Here is a 22,579-nt window from a genome sequence, read left to right on the forward strand (position 1 = left end):
TTAAAGTTGTTTTTCAATCAACTTGTTTTTATTATTGGTTGTTAGCCGCCCTGAGCCCGGTCTTGGCTGGGGAGGGTGGGGTATAAATATTATTATTGTTGTTGTTGTTGTTGTTGTTATTTCCTGCTGGATCAGGCCAATGGCCCTTCTAGTCCAGCATCCTATTCTTACAGTGTCCATCCAGATCCCTTGGGCAGGGAGTTCCACAGGTTAACCCTGCACTGTGTGAAGAAGGACTAGTTTCTGTCTGTCCTGAATGGCTCAACATTCAGCTTAAGGGGATGCCTGCAAGGTCTTGTGTTAGGAGAGGGAGATGACTTTTCTCTGTCCACCCTTTGCATGCCATGGATAATTTTATAAGCTTCTGTCATCACCGTCATAGCCAATAATAACAATCATGTCACCTCTTCATTTCCTTTTCTCCAAACTAAGAAGTCCTGAACTCTGCAACCTCCATAGAGGATTCACTCCATCCCCAGAGTCAGAACTTCTTAAAGGGGATGAGTGACTCCTGAATGTTGCTCTAACCACTCCGCGATACAACCAGAGTGTAAGGAGGGGGATTCTTTCCATATTGCTGCAGAGCTGGGCTGGGTGTGCGGTTCTTGCTCTAGCCCAGGGATGCCCAGCCTGTGGCCCTGCAAGGTTTCTATGCATTGGCGGACTGCAACTCCCAGCGGCCCCGTCAGACACGACTTGAGTTGCAGGTGTGGCTCACCTGACAAATCCCAAGGTGAGCTACCATTGGCCTCCCTATCAAATCTGAATCGACTCCCACTTCTTTTCCATCCCTTCCCCTGCTCAGTTTGCGCTTCAGAAAGCTGCACTTCTTCGGTTTTAAGATCGTGGGCAATTAAAGGCCCTTGCAAGGCCTGAGCTTGCCAGATTGGAGCCCAGAAAACTGCAAGGCTTACTCAATGCAAAAGGAGCGATCTATCTGCCTTGAGGAAATATTATTATTATTAATAATAATAATAAGATAATACAGTGGACGCTTGGGTTGCGAACGTGATCCATGTGGGAAGCACGTTCACAACCCGCAACAACCTGCAGTGCCACGTCTGTGCACACGCGGGTTGCAATTTGGCATTTCTGCACATGCGCAAAGCGCCGAAACCCAGAAGTAACCCATGCTAGTACTTCCGGATTTGGCGCGGTGCACAACCCAAAATCACGCAACCCAAAGTGTCTGTAACCCGAGGTATGACTGTAGATTTATACCCCACCCATCTGGCTGGGTTTCCCCAGCCACTCTGGGCGGCTCCCAACAGAATATTAAAAGCACAATAAAACGTCAAACATGAAAAACTTCCCTAAACAAGTACAGGTTTTCCTTAGACTTCCCGCCAGTTAATGGATACAGACAGTGGACTTTTCAGGACCCAGGAGCTGGATGAAAATGCTGGGCTGTGTGTGTCTGACAGCGGCAGTGTGGAGAGGGTCTTTCCTGGCTGCTCTCAACTTTCCCCTCTCTCGTTTTTTTAGAGGCAGCCGCAGCAGTGGCTGAGCTATGAAGCAAATGCAGGGATGCCCGCAGCTCTGTAGTGCTCTGGTTGAGCAGGGCCTGGCTGGGTCGATGGCCTTTGAGGTCCCTTCTGCCTTGAGAATTCAACGTTCCAGGTTGGTGCACAGGCAGCGAGTGCGGAGAGGGATGTGTCCCCCATGGAGATGTCATCATTTCTGACACGGCCGGGAGGAGGTGCGCTTGCATGGTGCTGTGTCCTTGGCCAGGGGAGGCCCTGGCAGCGTTATAAGGCCCCTCACTCTCTTCCTCCTCGGGGGAGAGCACTTGGAGAGGAACCAGAAGACCCAGGAGGTTGCTAGGGTGCTGCGAAGGCAGGGGAGGGGAGATGGGAACCCGCGGTCAGATGAGCCCCCGGTCTGCTCCTTCTCGTGTCCTGCGCTCCTTCTGCTCAGGGCAGCCACGCCATTCTGTGGCACCGGCCGTGGCCCCAAAGCCACCAATCTCCAGGGCGCTTCCCTTTGAGGCCATCCCCCGCAGCAGCCCCAACGCCTGGGTCAACCTGTACCAGTTCTGGAGGACCAACAGCTTCCCAAACTTCCACCACATCATGCAGAAGAACTTCCAGAACCTGGGGCCCATCTACAGGTGAGTTCCAAACCCGCTCTCTTATGCACTCTTATGCAGAAGCAATCCAGACGCGTCTTAGAGCTTTATTTAATCTAATTTTATCTATTTGATTTATATACAGTGGTGCCTCGGGTTGCAGACGCTTCAGGTTACAGACTCCGCTAACCCAGAAATAGTAGCCTGGGTTAAGAACTTTGCTTCAGGATGAGAACAGAAATCGCACGGTGGCAGCAGTGGGAGGCCCCATTAGCTAAAGTGGTACCTCAGGTTAAGAACAGTTTCAGGTTAAGAACAGACCTCCGGAACGAATTAAGTTCTTAACCCGAGGTACCTCTGTACTTGTCCTTCACCAAGAGAGCTCAGGGCCGTTTGCAAGATTAAAATGCAAGATAAAACCACAAATAAATAGTTAAACCAGAAGCAAGAAAACAATAATCTCGCATTTAGATCAAAGTGCCCTGTCATCTTAGCACAGCAAATCCACGTTCTTAAAAAAACAAACCCCAGACTTTTTGCAGGGGAAAATGTGGGGCAGAACCACATTGGAAAGTGTGGGATGTGTGTGGGAAGACACTTTCTGCTGGGGGTCAGGTGCATAAATGGTTGGACTCTGTCTGTGCCAAATCTTAGGGCTTTGGTCTCCAGAAAGTGTCTTGTGGATTTCAGCCCATTTCAGACTCCAGTCCCATAACAAGGGCTGTTTAAGCGCAACAGTATTTGTGCAAATGAACCAATGCAAATTTTGAGGCAGAGTGTGGTAGTGAGCCGTTTAAAACTTGCATGAGCTTGCGTGGCCATGCATGGCTTGCGCTTGGAAGACCACAGCCCAGGGTCTTCGCCTGAGCCACCGCTCAGCTCCTAGACCTGATTTCAGTATCAGGCAGTATTAGACTGCCGCCTTAGTGTGGGTTTGTGCGGCAAGAGGTCACTCACACATTACCAGCCCAATGGAGGTGGATTTATACTCAATGGTCTTCCACATGGGATCTTGCTCTGTCAGTTGCTCTGTGATGCTTCCGCAAATGCATTGCTTCCAAAGGAGAACACCCAACAGGCTTCCTTAAAAAGCTACCTTGCAAGAAGGTTGCTAGAAGGATTGGAGGCTGGGGCTGGCTGGGCTTCCCTAGGGAGGCAATTTCAGCAAGCCAAATAAATTAACCCCACGGCTGCTGAACAATGCAGACCCACCAGCTAGTACATCCTACAAGCCAGGTTTTTTGTTTTTTTAAAAAAACCTACTATCTGCATGTATGAATCAGCCCTCTGTTGAGGGCAGAGATTTCTGTTGAGGGCAGTGTGTGTGTGTGAGAGAGAGAGAGAGAGAGAGGAGAGAGAGAAAGAGAGAGAGAGAAAGAGAGAGAGAGAGAGAGAGAGAGAGAGAGAGAGAGGAGAGAGAGAGAAAGAGAGAGAGAGAGAGAGAGAGAGAGAGAGAGAGGAGAGAGAGAGAAAGAGAGAGAGAGAGAGGAGAAAGAGAAAGAGAGAGAGAGAGAGAGAGAGAGAGGAGAGAGAGAAAGAGAGAGAGAGAAAGAGAGAGCGAGAGAGAGGGGGGGAGAAAGAGAGAGAAAGAGAGAGAGAGAGAGAGAGAGAGAGAGAGAGAGAGAGAGGAGAGAGAAAGAGAGAGAGAGAGAGAGAGAGAGAGAGAGAGAGAGAGAGAGGAGAGAGAGAAAGAGAGAGAGAGAGAGAGCGAGAGAGAGAGAGAGGAGAGAGAGAGAAAGAGAGAGAGAGAGAGGAGAAAGAGAAAGAGAGAGAGAGAGAGAGAGAGGAGAGAGAGAAAGAGAGAGAGAGAAAGAGAGAGCGAGAGAGAGGGGGGAGAAAGAGAGAGAAAAAGAGAGAGAGAGAGAGAGAGAGAGAGAGAGAGAACTATTTTGTTTATTCTGCACTTTGGGAGCTGCACTCTGTTCTGGGATTTGGCAGGGGCAGTCTGGGGGGGGGGGTCCATATCTCAAGGGCTTGACTCCGTCCCACTTGGCAGGGAGACGCTGGGCACCTACGACTCCGTCCACCTGCTCCTGCCCCGCGATGCTGCCGTTCTGTTCCAGTCCGAGGGGATCTTCCCACGCCGAATGGGCATCAATTCGTGGATCGCCCACCGCACACTGCGGAACCACAAATGCGGAGTCTTCCTATTGTGAGTGAGGCCAGTAGGGAAGGGCGGGCTGCTGCTGCTGGACATGGCATCAGGAACTTTAGTGGCATGACTTCTGCGTTTCCCACACCCAGTGCCCCCCCCCCGATGGTTGGGATGGCCTCATGCAGTGGGATAACTTCCCATTTATTTATTTATGGGACCGTGTGGGTACATGGTTCCTCTTCCTCTCCTCATTTAATCTCCACAACAACCTTTTCAGGCAGTGACTGATCAACGGCCACCAAGTGAGCTCCATGGCCGAGTTGGGATTCGAACGCAGGTCTCTCCAGGACTAGCCCAACACTCTAACCTAGCCTTTCTCAAACTTGGGTGCCCAAATGTTATTGGCCTACAACTCCCATCATCCCTAGCTGCCAGGACTAGCGGTCAGGGATGATGGGAGCTGCAGTCTAACAACACCTGGGGACTCAAGTTTGATAAAAGGCTGCTCTAACCACTACACTGCACTGGGTCTCAAGGAACGCTGGTTCTCATCCCTTGTCAGAATGACCTCAAAGCATTCTTAGCTCAGTTGATGGAGCATGAGACTCTTAATCTCAGAGCTGTGGATTTGAGTCTCGCTTTGGGTGAAAGATTCCTGCATTGCAGACACAGCTGTCAACTTTTCCCTTTTCTTGCGAGGAATCCTATTCGGAATAAGGGAATTTCCCTTAAAAAATGGGAAACATTGACAGCTATGATTGCAGAGGGTTGGACTAGATGGCATTCGTGGTTGGTCCTTTCTGTGGTTCTGCGATTCTCCCAGTCCCTGCTGCCGCAATGCTCCAGAGCCAATATGGTTTTGAAAGTAGACCCATCTGCCTCCTCTTGAATCTCAGCTCCTCTGGTTAAAAGTGGCCTCCACAGAACAACCCAAGAAATCAGTGCTCTTCTGGCGTTACTGGACAGCAGCACCCTTCATGGCTGACCACTGGCCATGCTGCCTGAGGCTGATGGGAGCTGGAGTCTAGAGGACCTCAGGTACCCTCCGAATATGTGGAGGCAATGCTGAGCTCTGAGGCAGGAATGGTAACGCAGGGGAGCACAGAGCACAACCTTCTACTGAGTCAGATCATTGCTCCATGTAGCTCAGCACTGGCTGCACTGGTTGTGTGGAGAGTTCCCCGTCCACCACTCCAGTGGAAATAAAGACACATGACACAATTATGAAGGTTAATGGGCTAAATAAGGCCACAACTTTATTGGTTACGGGTGATGAGCGGTATTGGCTTAGGCATTGGTCCTAACTGACTATATCCGACTTCAGCCATCCGCTTGAAGTCCGGGAAGGGTTAACCACCAGTAGGGGGAGTCCTGCTGATGCACATCAACTAGGAACTCCCCTGGGGGTCACCGATAGGGGGAGTGCCTTAGGCCCTCACCTCCCTAGGCTTCGGACAGCGCCACCCCCCCCCCCAGAATCCTTTATCAGACTACCCTTCAATATGTGGGGCAGGTGATGGCGCTTCCTCCCCTCTTCCATCTACACAGCAATACCAATGCCTAACTGCCAATACCCAGAAAGTTGTGACGATTTGCTATGAGGTAGGCGAAAACCAAGTGGCTGGTGCCAATTTGCCAAGTGGAAAAATTCCTACCAGGCCCCTCAACAGCGACCAACCGAGGTCCATAGCAAGATCAAGGAATGAAAACCTTAAAGGGTGGGAGGGTGGGAAAAGCAGGAACAGCTGGCAGGCAGCAAAGAGGGAGATCCCCGCTGCCGTCCTGCCTTAAATAGGGCAGCCACGCCCCCTGAGCCAGCCGATTGGCCGGCCAGGGGGTGATGCGGCCGGAAATCCCCCCAATCGTGCAACCCCACCTCCTCCGTAGGGCAGAAGTGGCTTTGGCAGCAGCCGAATTCCAGGATTTCAGAGCAGGAGCCTCTCCCAGCCCTTCTTGGAGGTGCGGTCAGGATTCGAACCTGGGACCTTCTGCATGCAAGGAAGATGCTCTGCCACTGAGCTACCTCTGAGTGATGGGAGGAGGAAGGGGCTGATGGGAGGGTGGCAATTGGGGAGGGAAGGTGGGGCAAGCAAGGATTAGTGGTGGGTGATGGAGACCCTGCATAGGAAACCAAGCCAAGCACTCCAGGCGCAGAGTCTCCTACCTCACTTTGGGGTCTTCTTCCCACGCAGGAACGGGGAGGACTGGCGCTCAGACCGGCTCATCCTCAACAAAGAGGTGATCAGCCCTGTGGGCACCCGGAAGTTCCTGCCCTTCCTCAACACGGTGGCCGAGGACTTTGCTGAGTCCATACATCGGCTGATCAGGAAGAATGCCCGCCGCTCGCTCACGGTTGACCTCCACCGCGACCTCTTCCGCTTCACCCTGGAAGGTACGCGCCTTTTTTTTGGGGGGGGGGGAGTTCTTCTCCCTCCTCCTTCTTACTTGTGTAAGAATGCAAATACAGTGGTGACCCGCAAGACAAATGCCTCGCAAGACGGAAAACCCGCTAGACGAAAGGGTTTTCCGTTTTGGAGGCGCTTCGCAAAACGAATTTCCCTATGGGCTTGCTTCGCAAGACGAAAATGTCTTGCGAGTTCCTGCGGTGTTTTTTCCCTCCCCCCCCCCTTTTCCTAAGCCCTAAGCTGCTTATCAGCTGATCCGATAAGCCCCTAAAAGCCGCTAATAGTGCTAATCCGCTAAGCTGTCAATGGGCTTGCTTCGCAAGACGAAAAAAACGCTATACGAAGAGCCTCACGGAACGGATTAATTTCGTCTTGCGAGGCACTACTGTACCTATTTCAGCAGAGTTGAAAAATCAACACCCACCTGCAGCTTATCTCTAGAAGCCTTCACTGGCTCCTGGTGGAGTCAGGGTCAGCTTTAAGGTGCTGGTTTTGACCTTTTAAGCCCTATGCGGCCTAGGACCCTCGTACCCACAGGACCGCCTTTCCTAGTATGCCCCACGGAGGACCTTCAGGTCCACAAATGACAACACTTTGGAGGTCCCAAGTTGCAAGGTGCTTAGATTGGTCTCAACTGGGGCCAGGGCCTTTTCAGTACTGGCCCCGACTTGGTGGAATGCTCTGTCACAAGAGACCAGGGCCCTGCGGGACTTGACATCTTTCCGCAGGGCCTGCAAGACAGAGCTGTTCCACCTGGCCTTTGGTTTGGACTCAGTCTGACCCTTATGTTTCCCTCCCCTTAGGCTGCATTTTAAATTGCATTTTAACCTGTATTTTAAATTGTCCCCCCACCCCTGCCCATTATGTTTTTACTGTGATTTTACTGGTGTTAGCCTCCCTGGCTGGGGAGGGCGGGTATAAATAAAAATTATTATTATTTATTATTTAGGACAAGGTTGCATAACCTTCTGGAATAAATACGATATCCATGGATGCTTTAGGCAGATTTAGGTTACTTTTATCCCATTTGTTTTTCTCTTAACAAAGACTGTTTAGGTAAACAAGAAAAATACAAGCTTGACAGTTTACTCACTTTTAAAGTTTTGCCAGGTTTCAATATATTCAGTGATGAAAATCAGGCAGTCAATAATCCTTAAAAGTTACAAAAATCCGTGGTCTGGTTCAACTAGTATTCACAAGTATTGCTGCCTTTGGCAAATCCTGGCCATCGTGGCTCAAAGCCATTGAACGCCATCTCCTCCATAAATTTCCCCCGTCCTCTTTTAAAGTCATCCAGGTTGATGGCCATCAATGCCTCCTGTGGGAGAGAGTTCCACTGGAATATTCCCCTGGAATATTGCCTAGGATCAGTGGCGTAGCGTGGGGGGTGCAGGGGGGGCCGGCCGTACCAGGCGCAACATCTGCGGGTTAGGGGGCGCAAATCCACGGGTTAGGGGGCGCAAATTACTTGCCTTGCCCCGGGTGCTGCCAACCCACGCTACGCCACTGCCTAGGATTCAAAACTTTGTGGAGGAGGACGCTCCTTCCTTCCTTCCTTCCTTCCTTCCTTCCTTCCTTCCTTCCTTCTGGATGAGAGTGCATCTGGAAAGCCCCCACTCCCTCTCCTGTAACATCTAACCTCCATGCTTCCTCCAATCCCGGCAGCCAGCAGCTACGCCTTGTATGGGCAGCGCCTGGGCCTCCTGGACGAGAATCCCAATCCGGAGTCCCAGCACTTCATCGACACCGTGGAGACGATGCTGCGCACCACCTTGCCCCTCCTCTTCCTGCCGCCCGGGGTCATGCGCTGGGTGAACAACAAGCTCTGGCGAGATCACATGGAGGCCTGGGACGCCATCTTTAAGCACGGTGAGCCCCAGATCCCTGGTCGGGGGGAGAGGAGAGAGGACCACGGGGCAGTGGCCACCCTGCACCCACTGGGGTGCAAAGGAGCGGCTGAGCTGCATGGCTTGGTCTGAGTGGGTGGCAGGGCAAGCTCCATGCACCTTTGAGCTGGAATTAAGCATGCAGGGAGCATGCGTTGTCTGGAGCAGGAATGTGACACAGTCCTGGGCCTGCGTGAGTTGGCCTTAGATGGACCAGTCGAGGGGCTGGCAGTGGGCATTGGACAAGGGACATTTGGTGGCAATGGAGACAGAAAGGCTAGTTGCAGAGCCTGAGGTTGCTGAAGGTAACCAGAGTACAGTCATACATAGAATCATAGAATCATAGAGTTGGAAGAGACCCCAAGGGCCATCGAGTCCAACCCCCTGCCAAGCAGGAAACACCATCAGAGCACTCCTGACATATGGTTGTCAAGCCTCTGCTTAAAGACCTCCAAAGAAGGAGACTCCACCACACTCCTGGGCAGCAAATTCCACTGTCAAACAGCTCTTACTGTCAGGAAGTTCTTCCTAATGTTTAGGTGGAATCTTCTTTCCACCTTCTTTCTACCTCATGTTACGTTTGTTTCAGGTTGCACGTTTTCAGGTTGCATCCTGCAGCGACCCGGAAGTACCGGATACTTCCAGGTTTCGCCACTCACGCACGCGCAGACGCACAAAATGACATCATGCGCATGAGCAGAAGCGGTGAATCGCAACCTGCATGTGCGCAGATGCGCAGACGTGGGTTGCATTCTATTCAGGTTGCGAACGGGCCTCCGGAATGGATCCCGTTTGCAACCAGAGGTACCACTATATGTACCACCCTGGTACACCCTGCGCAGGCAGGTGGGGTCTCAGCCGGGGTACCAGATGGAGCTGGTAGACAGCCACCCTGGACGCAGTATTAACCTGCACCTCCACAGACTGCTGTGAGTCCAAGATGACCCCCAGACTATACACCTGGTCCTTCAGGGGCACAGTTACCCCACTTAGTACCATGGATCTAACAGGCACAGTTTAATGGGCAGGGAGTTCCTGCCCTCCAAAGACGCAGAAGGAGAGAAGGAAGAAATAATAATAATAATAATAATAATAATAATAATAATAATAATAATAATAATATTTCCCCAGCCATTCTGTGCGGCTTCCAACAAAGATTAAAAATACAGTAAAATGTCACACATTAAAACTTCGCTAAACAGGGCTGCCTTCAGATGTCTTCTGAATGTCAGGTAGTTGTTTGTCTCTCTGACATCTGATGGGAGGGTGTTTCACAGGGCGGGTGCCACCACCGACAAGGCCCTCTGCCTGGTTCCCTGTAGCTTTGCTTGTCACAATGAGGGAACCGCCAGAAGGCCCTTGGCGCTGGACCTCAGTGTCCAAGCAGAATGATGGGGTGGAGACGCTCCTTCAGGTCTACTGGGCTGAGGCCATTTAGGGCTTTAAAGGTCAGCACCAACACTTTGAATTGTGCTCGGAAATGTACTGGGAGCCAATGTGGGTCTTTCAAGACCGGTGTTATGTGGTCTCCGCAGCCGCCCCCAGTCACCAGTCTAGCTGCCGCATTCTGGATTAGTTGTAGTTTCCGAGTCACCTTCAAAGGTAGCCCCACGTAGAGCGCATTGCAGTAGTCCAAGCAGGAGATAACCAGAGCATGCACCACTCTGGCGAGACCATCTGCGGGCAGGTAGGGTCTCATTCTGCGTACCAGATGGAGCTGGTAGACAGCTGCTCTTGACACAGAATTGACCTGCGCCTCCATGGACAGCTGTGAGTCCAAAATGACTCCCAGGCTGCGCACCTGGTCCTTCAGGGGCACAGTTGCCCCATTCAGGACCAGGCAGTGGAGGCCTGAAGCTTGATCTTCTTAGCTTCCCTTAACTTCCAGGAGATCGGGTGCTGCCAACACACTGGTGCCCATCTCTGGTGAGTGAAGAGGCCCCTCACTGGTTCTCTCTTGCTGGGAACCATCTCATTCCTCATTTTGGTACCTGTTCAGCAACAGCCATGGCCTTGGAGCTCCTGGGGTCCCAATGTGCTATGTATGTCCTTGGGTGCCTTTGGGGGCCTGGATTCAGTGAGTGCTCAGCCAGCCCCACTTGCCTGCCTCCAATCTTTCCTGCAGCCAGTCCAGAGAGTGGCGCTTCCTGTCTGCTTCCTCCCTCCCCCCCAGTCTCAGCGGTGCTCCTTTTGGAACCCGCCATGGATGAGGATGGGGGCAAAACTTGGCTGGAGTTGGCCCTGCCTTCCATTGTCTCTGGCACCACCTGCTGTTGGGCTCCCTGCCTGCCACCCCTGGCCTGGATGTGGGCTTCTTTCTAAGGCTGAGAGTGGGGTGCTTCTCACTGCGCCTGGACCTGATCCCCACCTCTCTCTCCTTGCTTCTGCAGCTGACAAGTGCATACAGAATATCTACCAGGAGTTTTGCCTGGGGCAGCCCCGCAAGTATTCGGGGATCATGGCCGAGCTGCTTCTGCAGGAGGAGATGCCCCTCGACTCCATCAAGGCCAACATGACGGAGCTCACGGCCGGCAGCGTGGACACGGTGGGTGAGCCCCGCCCCATAAACAGATCAGGAACATCAGACCAGGCCAGACCATGGGTGGTGCTTCAGCTTAGTCTTGGCCACGTTGACCGGCAGCAATGGGTCTCCTGGGTTTCAGATGGGAGATATGGCCCAGCCTTAACTGGAGAGCCTGGAACCTCCTGCAAGGAGTCCTGTAAGGCCTGCCCCCTGCTTTGCCACCTGGCCAGCCCCCCACTGACTGCTTCCAGCTACGAAAACGGTTGCTGTGGAAGGGGCCACAGACCATGTCACTCTTAGTCTGGAAAAGCAGAAGGCTGAGACTATTAAACTGGCTTCAGTGGCTTTTGTCCATGTGTCCTGATGATGATTTATATACTGCCCTATAACCAGAGGGAATCTGGCAACCAAATTGCTGACCAAACAGTCTGAATATGTAACACCAGTTCTAGCACAACTGCTTGTTTGAGTTGTTGTTTAGTTGTTTAGTCGTGTCCGCCTCTTCGTGACCCCATGGACCAGAGCACACCACTCCTGTCCTCCACTGCCTCCCGCAGTTTGGTCAGACTCATGTTTGTAGCTTCGAGAACACTGTCCCACCATCTCGCCCTCCGTCGTCCCCTTCTCCTTGCGCCCTCCATCTTTCCCAACATGAGGTGGCCAAAGTCTTGGAGCCTCAGCTTGCGCCCTCCTCTTTCATCCTCATTAAAAGGTTCTTTAATTCCTCCTCACTTTCTGCCATCAAGGTTGTGTCATCTGCATATCTGACCTTGTTGATATTTCTTCCGGCGATCTTAATTCTGGCTTGGGATTCATCCAGCCCAGCTTCCCCTTATTTGGGGGAGGGGGGAACACAGTCCGAGGAGGTTCTTCCTCCCTTGACTCTCTCTCCCCCCCCTCCAGACAGCCATGCCCCTGCTCTTCACCCTCTTTGAGCTGGCCCGCAACCCACAAGTCCAGACAGCCCTTCGGGAAGAGGTCAAGGCTGCTGCGGTCTCATCCAGGGAGCTCTCCAAGGTGATGAATGACATGCCCTTGCTCAAGGGAGCAATCAAGGAGACGCTGAGGTAAGGAGGGCAGGATGAGTGCCATGCCTGGCGAGGAAATGGGTCCCACAAGGTGGCTGCGGGGGGAGGGGGCAGGGTGGATGAAAACCATGAGCTTGGGATTGGACTGGGAAGCTCATGGAAGAGGAATTAACAATGAGCTGCATGAAGAATGGATTTCCTGAAACAACTACTGGTGGTGCTAATCTGGGATAGCTCAGTTGGTAGAACATGAGACTCTTAACCTCAGGGTCGTGGGTTCAAGCCCCAAGTTGGGAAAAATATTCCTACCTGAGACTGGATGGATAATATTAGTTTTTAATTTGAAAAATAGCCGCAAATGCAAAGACATGAATGAGGATGATTAGACATCTGGAACATGGGAAGTCCCAATTTTTTATAATTGGAATATATAATTGGTGTATTGGATTGTTATTGAAAATGAATAATTTTTTAAATAAAAATATATATTCCTGCCTCACAGGGGGTTGGACTAGATGCAGTGGCGTAGCGTGGGGGGTGTAGGGGGGCCCGGCCGCACTGGGTGCAACATCTGGGGGTTAGGGTTAGGGGGCGCAAATCCACGGGTTAGGGGGCGCAAATTACTTGCCTTGCCCCGGGTGCTGACAACCACACTAGCCACTGACTAGATGACCCTCGGGGTCCCTTCCAAGTCTACATTCTGTGATGCTATTATTCTCTTCCTCCACTTTCTTTGGGAAGCCACAATGACATCCTTCTCTTGCAGGCTCTACCCCGTGGGGATTACAGTGCAGCGCTACCCGATGAGGGACGTGGTGCTACAGAACTACTGTGTGCCAGCTGGGGTGAGTGTCCTTTGCAGACTCCCTTCGTCACCTCCAGCCCCCTTCCCATCAGCCAGAATCCCAGGCCGATTCTTCTTGTTCTTGTCTGGAGCTCGTCCTACACTCGAGTAGGACCCTGGCAGAGACACGTGGCCACCTGGCATGTTCTCTCCCTCCTGGTCAATAGTTCAGGAGCTTCATTAGCGTTCTTCAGCCCAAACATCACAGTGACTGATGCCAACCGACACTGGCACACTTAGGGATCCACAGAGTTGGCGCAGTTCGCGTGACAGACCTCAGCAACTCAGCATTTTGGCTAATCTACTTTATTTACATATAAACACACACGGAGCACTGCAACATGGCTCCCTCTCTCTCTAGCATCAGACAGCAAAGAGAGAAAGAACAAAGGACAATAGTCCCACTTCATGGAACACAGTAACACAAACATCCCGTCTCCATCACTTCCCACTCTGTGGAATGAAAACATACACCATCATGATAGACAACAATCCCATGACTGCAGACACGGGGAATGAATCTTCAACAGTTCTATCCCCCATCAGAGACATTGTGATCAAGGAAGGCTGCCTTGGCCCAGACCGTTCCTCTCCTTGCAGAAGGACCATCGGTCAGTGGCGCCATTTCTGGCTTCTACCAACTCAAAGCAGATTTGGGTGGCAGAGTGATGGGAAAGACCCTTCTCTGCCTGAGACCCTGACATAATAATAATAATAATAATAATAATAATAATAATAATAATAATTTATTATTTGTACCCCGCCCATCTGGCTGGGTTTCCCCAGCCACTCTGGGCGGCTTCCACAGAAACAAAAAATACACTAAAATATCACACATTAAAAACTTCCCTGAACAGGGCTGCCTTAAGATGTCTTCTGAATGTCAGGTAGTTGTTTATCGCTTTGACATCTAATGGGAGGGTGTTCCACAGGGCGGGCGCCACTACTGAGAAGGCCCTCTGCCTGGTTCCCTGTAACTTGGCTTCTTGCAGGGAGGGAACCGCCAGAAGGCCCTTGGCGCTGGATCTCAGTGTCCGGGCAGAACGATGGGGGTGGAGACGCTCCTTCAGGTATACAGGACCGAGGCCGTTTAGGGCTTTAAAGGTCAACACCATCACTTTGAATTGTGCTCGGAAACGTACTGGGAGCCAATGTAGGTCTTTCAAGACCAGTGTTATATGGTCTCGGCAGCCGCTCCCACTCACCAGTCTAGCTGCCACATTCTGGATTAGTTGTAGTTTCTGGGTCACCTTCAAAGGTAGCCCCACATAGAGCGCATTGCAGTAGTCAAAGCGGGAGATAACTAGAGCATGCACCACTCTGGTGAGACAGTCCGCGGGCAGGTAGGGTCTCATCCTGCATACCAGATGGAGCTGGTAGACAGCTGCCCTGGATACAGAATTGACCTGCACACTCATGGACAGCTATGAGTCCAAAATGACTCCCAGGCTGAGCACCTGGTCCTTCAGGGGCACAGTTACCCTATTCAGGACCAGGGAGTCCTCCACACCAGCCCGCCTCCTGTCCCCCCAAAACAGTACTTCTGTCTTGTCAGGATTCAACCTCAATCCATTAGCCGCCATCCATCCTCCAACTGCCTCCAGGCACTCACACAGGACCTTCACCGCCTTCACTGGTTCTGATTTGAAAGAGCTGGGTATCATCTGCATATTGATGGACACCCAGTCCAAACCCCCTGATGATCTCTCCCAGTGGCTTCATATAGATGTTAAAAAGCATGGGGGAGAGGACTGAACCCTGAGGCACCCCACAAGTGAGGGCCCAGGGGTCTGAACACTCATCCCCCACCACTTTCTGAACACGGCCCAGGAGGAAAGAGCGGAACCACTGTATAACAGTGCCCCCAGCTCCCAGCCCCTCAAGACTGTCCAGAAGGATGTTATGGTCGATTGTATCAAAGGCCGCTGAGAGATCCAGCAGAACTAGGAAGCAGCTCTCACCTTTGTCCCTAGCCCGCCGGAGATCATCAACCAGTGCGACCAAGGCAGTTTCAGTCCCATGATGAGGCCTGAATCCCGATTGGAAGGGATCCAAATGGTCCGCTTCTTCCAGGCGTGCCTGGAGTTCTTCAGCAACCATGCACTCAATCACCTTGCCCAAGAATGGAAGATTTGAGACTGGGCGATAGTTGGCCATACTGGCCGGGTCTAAAGATGGTTTTTTAAGAAGCGGTTTAATGACCGCCTCTTTCAGCGGATCTGGGAATGTTCCCTCACAGAGGGAAGCATTCACCACCCCACGAAGCCCATCGCCCAGCCCTTCCCGGCTTGCTTTTATTAGCCAGGATGGGCAAGGATCAAGGAGACAGGTGGTTGGTTTCACGCGTCCAAGCAGCCTGTCCACATCCTCGGGGGGTAATGGATTGAAATTGATTCCATGCAACTTGACCAGACAGAGCTCTAGCACTCTCCCGCCCCAGCCCTGCTCTCACGGTGGTGTCTAGCTCCTTCCGAATATGAGTGATTTTATCTGCAAAAAACTTTGCAAAATCGTTGCAGAAGATCTTGGGGTGTTTACAAGGCCCCGATGTTGCAGGTGGTTCCGTTAAATTGCGGACCACCTGAAAGAGTCTCCTGCTAGTATTTTCTGCAGATGCAATAGAGGCAGTGAAGAAAGTCTTCTTCGCCGTCGCTATCGCCACTTAGAATCATAGAGTTGGAAGAGACCACAAGGGCCATCGAGTCCAACCCCCTGCCAAGCAGGAAACACCATCAGAGCACTCCTGACATATGGTTGTCAAGCCTCTGCTTAAAGACCTCCAAAGAAGGAGACTCCACCACACTCCTTGACAGCAAATTCCACTGTTGAACAGCTCTTACTGTCAGGAAGTTAGGTAGGCTCAACGTTGAGCTCTAACCTGTGTCCGGTCAGATTCGGAGTGAGTTTTTTGCCACCGACGCTCTAGCCGTCTCAGCGATTGTTTCATCGCCCTCAGCTCCGAAGAAAACCACAGGGCTGTCCATGCAATCGGAGAGGGCGCTTCGGAGCCAGACAGTCGATAGCCCTGGTTAACTCCGCATTCCAGCGGGCCACCATGGAATCAGCTGAAAGGCCATCAACTTGGGATATAGCATCCCCTACCACTCTCTGGAAACCATTTGGTTCCATTAAGTGGCGGGGGCGGACCATCCGAATTGGTCCCACCTCCCTGCAGAGGGGAAGGGTCGCGGAGAAGTCCAGTTGCACCAGGAAGTGATCTGACCATGGCACTTCTTTTGTTTCACTTTTACTTAGTGTCAGATCACCCACGTCACTAGAGGTGAACACCAGGTCTAAGGCATGTCCTTGACTATGAGTTGGGCCAAACTTATTCAGGGACAGCCCCATGGAGTCCATGCTTTGCACGAAGTCCCAAGCGGCCCCTTGTAAGGTCGTGTCGGCATGGATGTTAAAATCCCCTAGGACAACCAAAGTAGGTGTCTCCAGGAGAAAATCCGCCACGACCTGAAGCAGCTCAGACAGGGAATCCTTGGTGCAGCGGGGAGGTCAGTACACCAAAAGGAATCCTGTACTGCCCCTATTGCCCAACTTCCAGAACATGCACTCAGAAAACTGGGTCTTCCCAGTAGGACGCCTGATGCAAGCTAATGACTTCCTAAAAATCACTGCAACCCCCCTCCCCTTCCACATGACCTGGGTTGCTGTGCGTAAGAGAAACCTGGTGGGCAAGCAGCAGCAAGGACAGGCCCATCTGCTTCCTCCAACCAGGTCTCTGTCACGCATGCCAGGCCAAGTCCTCCATCCACAACCAGGTCGTGGATGGCAGTGGTTTTATTCATCATCGACCTGGCATTACACAGCAACACCTTCAGGTCCTGTGGGTTTCCCCTGTTGATTCCAGTATCCATCCGGTCAAGGCCAGACCCGGAGGCAGGGATAGTCTTCAAACAACGACTAGACCTGCCTCCTCGGTAATGCCATGGTCTGGTCTTAGTGTAACTCCTCCTCCTGCCCATGATCACCGAGATCGGATGTCCCAGTGCTTCCCCCCCTGTGGAACCTGCCCTAGCCATCGTGTTGGCTGGGGCCCTACTCCCAGGCAGCCCTGATCCCGCCCCTTAAAAACAAAACACAAACTATACAGAACCAATAAAACAACAACAAAAAAGGAACAGAACAATTATACTAAAATTAATCCCCCACCAAATATCCATCCCACCCACCCACCCCCAACAAAGCAAAAGAGGGAAAAAAGAAATAAAAATTTAAAATGCCACCGACTGCTTGAGGACATTTTAGACACATTGACCACTTGGAACCGGGAAGCAATGGCAGAACACTTCCCACACTTCCCCAAAAGTTTGTTCCAAATAAGGGCCTGGGACCCGCCCCCTGGGCCAGTTGGAAAATGCCCTGGAAGGGAGCAGGCCCTGCAGTCCTCACCCAGCTGATGGTCCCAGTCAGAGTAGGCAAGAGAAGAGATGTGGAGCTGCAGCATGGAGAAAGGGGAAATATAAGAGTTTTCCTCCCTCTCTCCTAATGCTAGAACTCATGGGCATCCCATGGAGCTGAATGCTGGGAGATTCAGGACGGACAAACAAAAGTCCTTCTGACAGTGCATAGTTATCCTTATGGCACTTCCTTCCACAGGAGGTGGGAGTGGCCCCCATCCTGGATGGCTTTAAAAGAGGATTAGGCAAGTTCATGGAGGAGAAGAGGGCTATTGATGGCCAACAGCCCTGATGGCTGTGCTCTGCTCCAACAGCCAGAGGCATCCATGCTTCTGAATCGCAGTTGATGGAAACCTCAGGAGAGGAGAGGGCTGCTCTTGTGCTCGGATCCTGCTTGCACGTTTCCCACAATGGGCATCTGGTTGGCCACTATGAGAACAGGAGGCTGGGCTCAACGGGCCATTGGCCTGATCCTGCAGGCTCTTACATTCTTAATGCCTGGTGTGTCCTTGCCTTCTTGGCTTTGCAATAGGATCTTTCAGCTTTATGTCTGCCTGGTGGATTGGGTGAGAAGAAGTCCTTTTGGTACACGCAGACAGGCAATCCGGATGTCCCTGAGAATGCACAGGGCAGCAGGGCTCCAAAAGATGCTCCAAAAGGGGATGAGGCGAACCTGCCTCCTTCAGAAATCCTCCTTCTCTGAGCTACCTGTCTACCCCCCCAAACCTGGACCTAGCTGTTGGTGGTGGGAAGGGTGATCATCTCCCCAAGATGAAGTTTCATGTCCTTAGTCCTGGCAACTGGGTGAAGAATTAGGGCAAAATTATATATATATATATAAAAGGGATGCGGGTGGTGCTGTCAGTTAAACCACAGAACCTAGGGATTGCCGATCAGAAGGTTGGCGGTTCGAATCCCTGCAACGGGGTGAGCTCCCGTTGCTCGGTCCCTGCTCCTGCCAACCTAGCAGTTCAAAAGCACCTCAAAGTGCAAGTAGATAAATAGGTACCGCTCTGGCGGGAAGGTAAACGGTGTTTCCATGCACTGCTCTGGTTCGCCATAAGTGGCTTAGTCATGCTGGCCACATGACCCAGAAGCTGTACACTGGCTCCCTTGGCCAATAAAGCGAGATGAGCGCCGCAATCCCAGAGTTGGTCACTACTGGACCTAATGGTCAGGGGTCCCTTTACCAGATCTGTGTGGAGTTTTGATCAATGATGGGCTGGGGGAAGTGAGCACATAACAGCCTGGAACAAACTTTTGTTGGAGGGACTGAAAGTCCAGGGTGAACGTACAAGCGCACCACCACCTTTGGAAGCTCCAGAGCTTGATTTCAGCCCACCAAGGATGTTGCCCCGGAGCCACCACTCAAGACTGTGTTCCTTCCCTTGCAGACCTTGTGCCAGGTGGGGCTCTATGCCATGGGCCGGAGCCCGGAGGTCTTCAGGGACCCCGAGCGCTACGACCCCAGCCGCTGGACTGGCAAAGAGGACAACAGCTTCAAGGCGCTGGCCTTTGGCTTCGGGTCACGGCAGTGCCTCGGGCGTCGCCTGGCGGAGGCAGAAATGACCCTCTTCCTCATGCATGTGAGTTGTGGGGTTGCAGGTCTGGGAGTTGGAAGCAATTTTCTGCCCGGCATCTTGGGAGGCGCCACAATGTGGGGGTGCACACATGACCCTTTGCTCAATGCCTTTGTACCCCTCTTGTGGAGTCCGTGTACATGGGTGTTGCCCACAGTTACCCACAGGCCACTGGTCCCCTCTGAAATATTGCGTTTTGGGGTGGCTCCCCCAAAGCCGATTTCACTCTGACTTCAAAACTGTTGAAATCCCAGGTGCCCACGGTGGAATGGTTTCCTGGGGGTGGCACCCCATGCTTGATGTTGGGGGTGGGTAGGTGGGTATCACGGAGGAGCTTCCTACTTCCCACTCACCCACTGCAACCGTATCCATGGCTACACAGAAGTAATCCCTATTGGATTCACTGGGGCTTACTCCTTGGCATGGACCCAGCTGTTCTGTGACTGGCACCCACTGCGCTTGTTCAAAATGCACCCACGGGCTCAGAAAGGTTGGTGGTCAACAACCATACAATAAATAAGTAAAATAACCAAGCAAGTATTAGAAATCACCCCAGAATTGGCCCTACTAAACATCTTCCAAGACAATAACGCCCACTTACACCACAAAGAATTCATAACCCACCTACTTTCAGCTGCCAAAACCATCATAGCCAGACACTGGAGAGACCTGTCAGGAGTAAGCATGGACCAATGGTACCAAATAGTATGGGAAACAGCCCTACTAGAAAAATTAACCAACAAACTGAAACTGACACGGGGACAAACAGAAGAAGACGCCTTCACCCCGGTGTGGCTCCCCTTCATCACATACACAGCCCAACAAGACAATGACAATAATCCACCAACTCCATGTGTTACGGTAAAATCTGGGTGCGAGGCTGCTCTGCCACCCAGCTCGTCGGACTAAGTCCGCGGGTCCCTGTGGAGGAAAATGAGCTCAGCCGTAGACAGGAGCAAGCTGCAGAAGATCCAAGTTTATTGCGCAACAGGTTCAAGGCGAGATTGAACAGCGAGAAAGGGGTGACATGAACTTTTAAAACTTCCCTCCATGTCCCAGAATACAGTGCAAAATACATCACAGTTACATCATGAATACATTAAGAAGAGGCTGGGTTACACCGGATTAACATATGGAGGAGGGAGGGGGGAATATGCAGAGCTGGAGATATGCGCAGATAAGCACATCCTGAGTACCGGTGATGAGAATGGTCCATGTATGCATAGTCTGCCACCTGGCATTGCCCGGAGGAAAGGCTTGGCAGAGCGATATGACAGGATTAGGGTCTTCCTGAGTATGTGACATCTTGCTTGAGGGAGGTGTCATGGAGTCCTGGAGAGACTGAGCCGATTGGCACCAAAAGCAAGAAAATTGGAGTTGTGGTTGATTTTATACAAATTTTTAAAGATTTTAGTCCATTTTATATTGATAATTGAGGTAGGAAACAAAATGGATACATTGTAGCAAGATTTGACACTTTTATGAGTTCACAAGTTTTGGTTCCATTGTTCTCCCAGTGCGGAGCGTCAGCAGCTTGTCAAGAGGTTAAATTTGGCGTGCAGGAGCTCGCTGAGCTAGCTCTGCAAGGCGAATACACGGTTCTGATTGGGTAGAACACAGCCATTGAAAGGATAGGGAATACAGCTTCGTACGGTCGACCCATAGTAAAGATAGAGCGGGAGGGAAGGCATAAGATTTTGGGCTTATTTCGCCCATAATAGCGGATCGGTGTAGGAAAGGGGAAAAGGCACTTTATTTATGGGTCTTGGGGTAGAGTGTGGTGCTTGTGCAACGGTGTGGGGGCTGAGGGGTCCACGTGGGGCTGGGTGCCCTTGAGGTCATCGCCTCGGACCCTCTGGTGACTGGCGGAAGGGTGAAGAAAGGCATGCCCCCCCTTCCGTATCAGCATGCAAATCAATATGGCTAACCTGATCCAAAACACCCACCCATCCCACTCACACACGAAAACAAAGACTGCCACAGCCAACCACAAATGAACAACCACACCCATGGCCAACCCCAACCTCTCTCACCACCAAAGGAACACAAGCAAACAACAAAGAACCTGCACAAGCAAAGCTGACACCAAACCCTACATATAGGAAGTAAAATAGAAACATCGCCACCCGACCCCCCCATCTCCCCCCCTCTTTCCCCCCTTTCTTCCTAATGCCTCAGCAAATGAAACTGATTTGTAAAAACGTTACATGGAAAAAAAAATACGAGAGAGAGACATTGCAAACACTTTTGTAAATCAAGAAAATCTTTAATAAAAATAAGAAAGGTTGGTGGTCCCTGTTTTCAGGCAATGGTGGGGAGAGAAAGGGGGTCCCTTGCCATGCACTTGAGGAACACCCACCCCAGCATACCTGCAGTCTCACACGGGTTGTGCTTCTTGTTTCAGATTCTGCGCAACTTCAAGATTGATACCGTCTCCAAGGCAGACCTCAAGACCGTCTATGGCTTCATCCTCATGCCAGAGAAGCCCCCTCTGCTCACCTTCCGGCCCATCGACTAGGGCACCAGCCCCTTTCTCTCCCTCTGGATCATGGAAGGGGCCCATCACTTGGGGGCGCAGGCATCCTGACACCCCTTCCTTTCTCTCTGGCCATCTTGCTGCCTTCCTTCCCTCCCCTTTGGGCTCCAACAGACATTCTTTCTGGCACTCCTCATATGATTTTATCCCAACCGTACCCCAAGGCTGGTAGAAAATTGCAGGCTGCATTGAAACTCGGAAAGCTGGAGAAAGAAGCCAATAACAGGTGACTACTAGCCCAGGCCAAGCCTTGGGAGAGGTTCTGTTCTTGTAATAGCACAAGACAGTGGATGCTCGGGTTGCAAACGTGATCCGTGCAGGAGGCACGCTCGCAACCCGCAGCGCCGGGTCTGCGCACGCACAGGTTGCGATTCTGCACATGCACAAAACGCGATTTAGCGCTTCTGCGCATGCGCGACCGCCAAAACCCGGAAGTAACCCGTTCCGGTACTTCCGGGTTTCGGTGGGTCCGTAACCCAAAAAAACATAACCTGAAGCGTCTGTAACCCGAGGTATGACTGTAATGGCTCAACCCATTGGGATGGCAAAACAAAACAAAACAAAACAAAACAAACAAATAAATAAATAAAATAAATCCTTCCAGTAGCACCTTAAGAGACCAACTAAGTTAGTAATTGGTATGAGCTTTCGTGTGCATGCACACTTCTTCAGATATACAGGAAAGCTCATACCAATAACTAACTTTCCGTACTTTTTGCTCTATAAGACTCACTTCTTCCCTCCTAAAAAGTAAGGGGAAATGTGTGTGCGTCTTATGGAGCGAATGCAGGCTGCGCAGCTATCCCAGAAGCCAGAACAGCAAGAGGGATCGCTGCTTTCACTGCGCAGCAATTCCTCTTGCTGTTCTGGCTTCTGGGATTCAGAATATTTTTTTCCTTGTTTTCCTCCTCCCAAAACTAGGTGCGTCTTATGGTCTGGTGCATCTTATAGAGCGAAAAATATGGTAGTTGGTCTCTAAGGTGCTACTGGAAGGAATTTTATTTTATTTATTTTGACTACGGCAGACCAACACGGCTACCTACCTGTAACTAGAACCACTGGGATGTGGTGCTGAAGACCCAAGTTTGGGGAGCCCTGCCATAGCTGGATCCTGTCCTCACAGTGGCCAGAAAGTTGTCTCTTCTGAGAAGACCACAGAAGAGGGAGCTGAGTGCAGTGGAAGCCCTCTCTGCACATGGGC

The 22,579-nt window shown here is 51.6% G+C and overlaps 1 protein-coding gene across 2 annotated transcripts; it reads left to right on the forward strand.

The window, feature by feature from the left end:
• Positions 1 to 1,767: 1,767 nt before the first annotated feature.
• Positions 1,768 to 21,936, forward strand: LOC309348525 (cytochrome P450 11B, mitochondrial-like). Of its 2 annotated transcripts, XM_081873776.1 has the most exons (9): positions 1,768 to 2,110; positions 4,065 to 4,220; positions 6,356 to 6,555; positions 8,234 to 8,437; positions 10,845 to 10,999; positions 11,882 to 12,045; positions 12,773 to 12,851; positions 18,657 to 18,848; positions 21,247 to 21,936. In XM_081873776.1, the coding sequence occupies exons 1-9, from the start codon at positions 1,851 to 1,853 to the stop codon at positions 21,358 to 21,360; spliced, it is 1,524 nt and encodes a 507-aa protein (XP_081729902.1). In that variant the 5' UTR covers positions 1,768 to 1,850; the 3' UTR covers positions 21,361 to 21,936. The 2 variants fall into 2 exon arrangements, with proteins under 2 accessions (XP_081729902.1, XP_081729903.1); XM_081873777.1 differs by lacking the exon at positions 8,234 to 8,437.
• Positions 21,937 to 22,579: the final 643 nt, after the last annotated feature.

The sequence above is a fragment of the Podarcis erhardii genome (genome assembly GCF_964252035.2).
Source record: "Podarcis erhardii genome assembly, chromosome: 8".
NCBI lineage: Eukaryota > Metazoa > Chordata > Lepidosauria > Squamata > Lacertidae > Podarcis > Podarcis erhardii.

Bases quoted from the DNA above. Each gene is read 5' to 3' on its own strand.
- LOC309348525 (XM_081873776.1), top strand. From the start codon at position 1,851: ATGGGAACCCGCGGTCAGATGAGCCCCCGGTCTGCTCCTTCTCGTGTC. The intron at 4,221-6,355 runs GTGAGTGAGGCC...CTTCCCACGCAG, and splicing joins AAATGCGGAGTCTTCCTATT to GAACGGGGAGGACTGGCGCT. The intron at 12,046-12,772 runs GTAAGGAGGGCA...CTTCTCTTGCAG, and splicing joins GCAATCAAGGAGACGCTGAG to GCTCTACCCCGTGGGGATTA.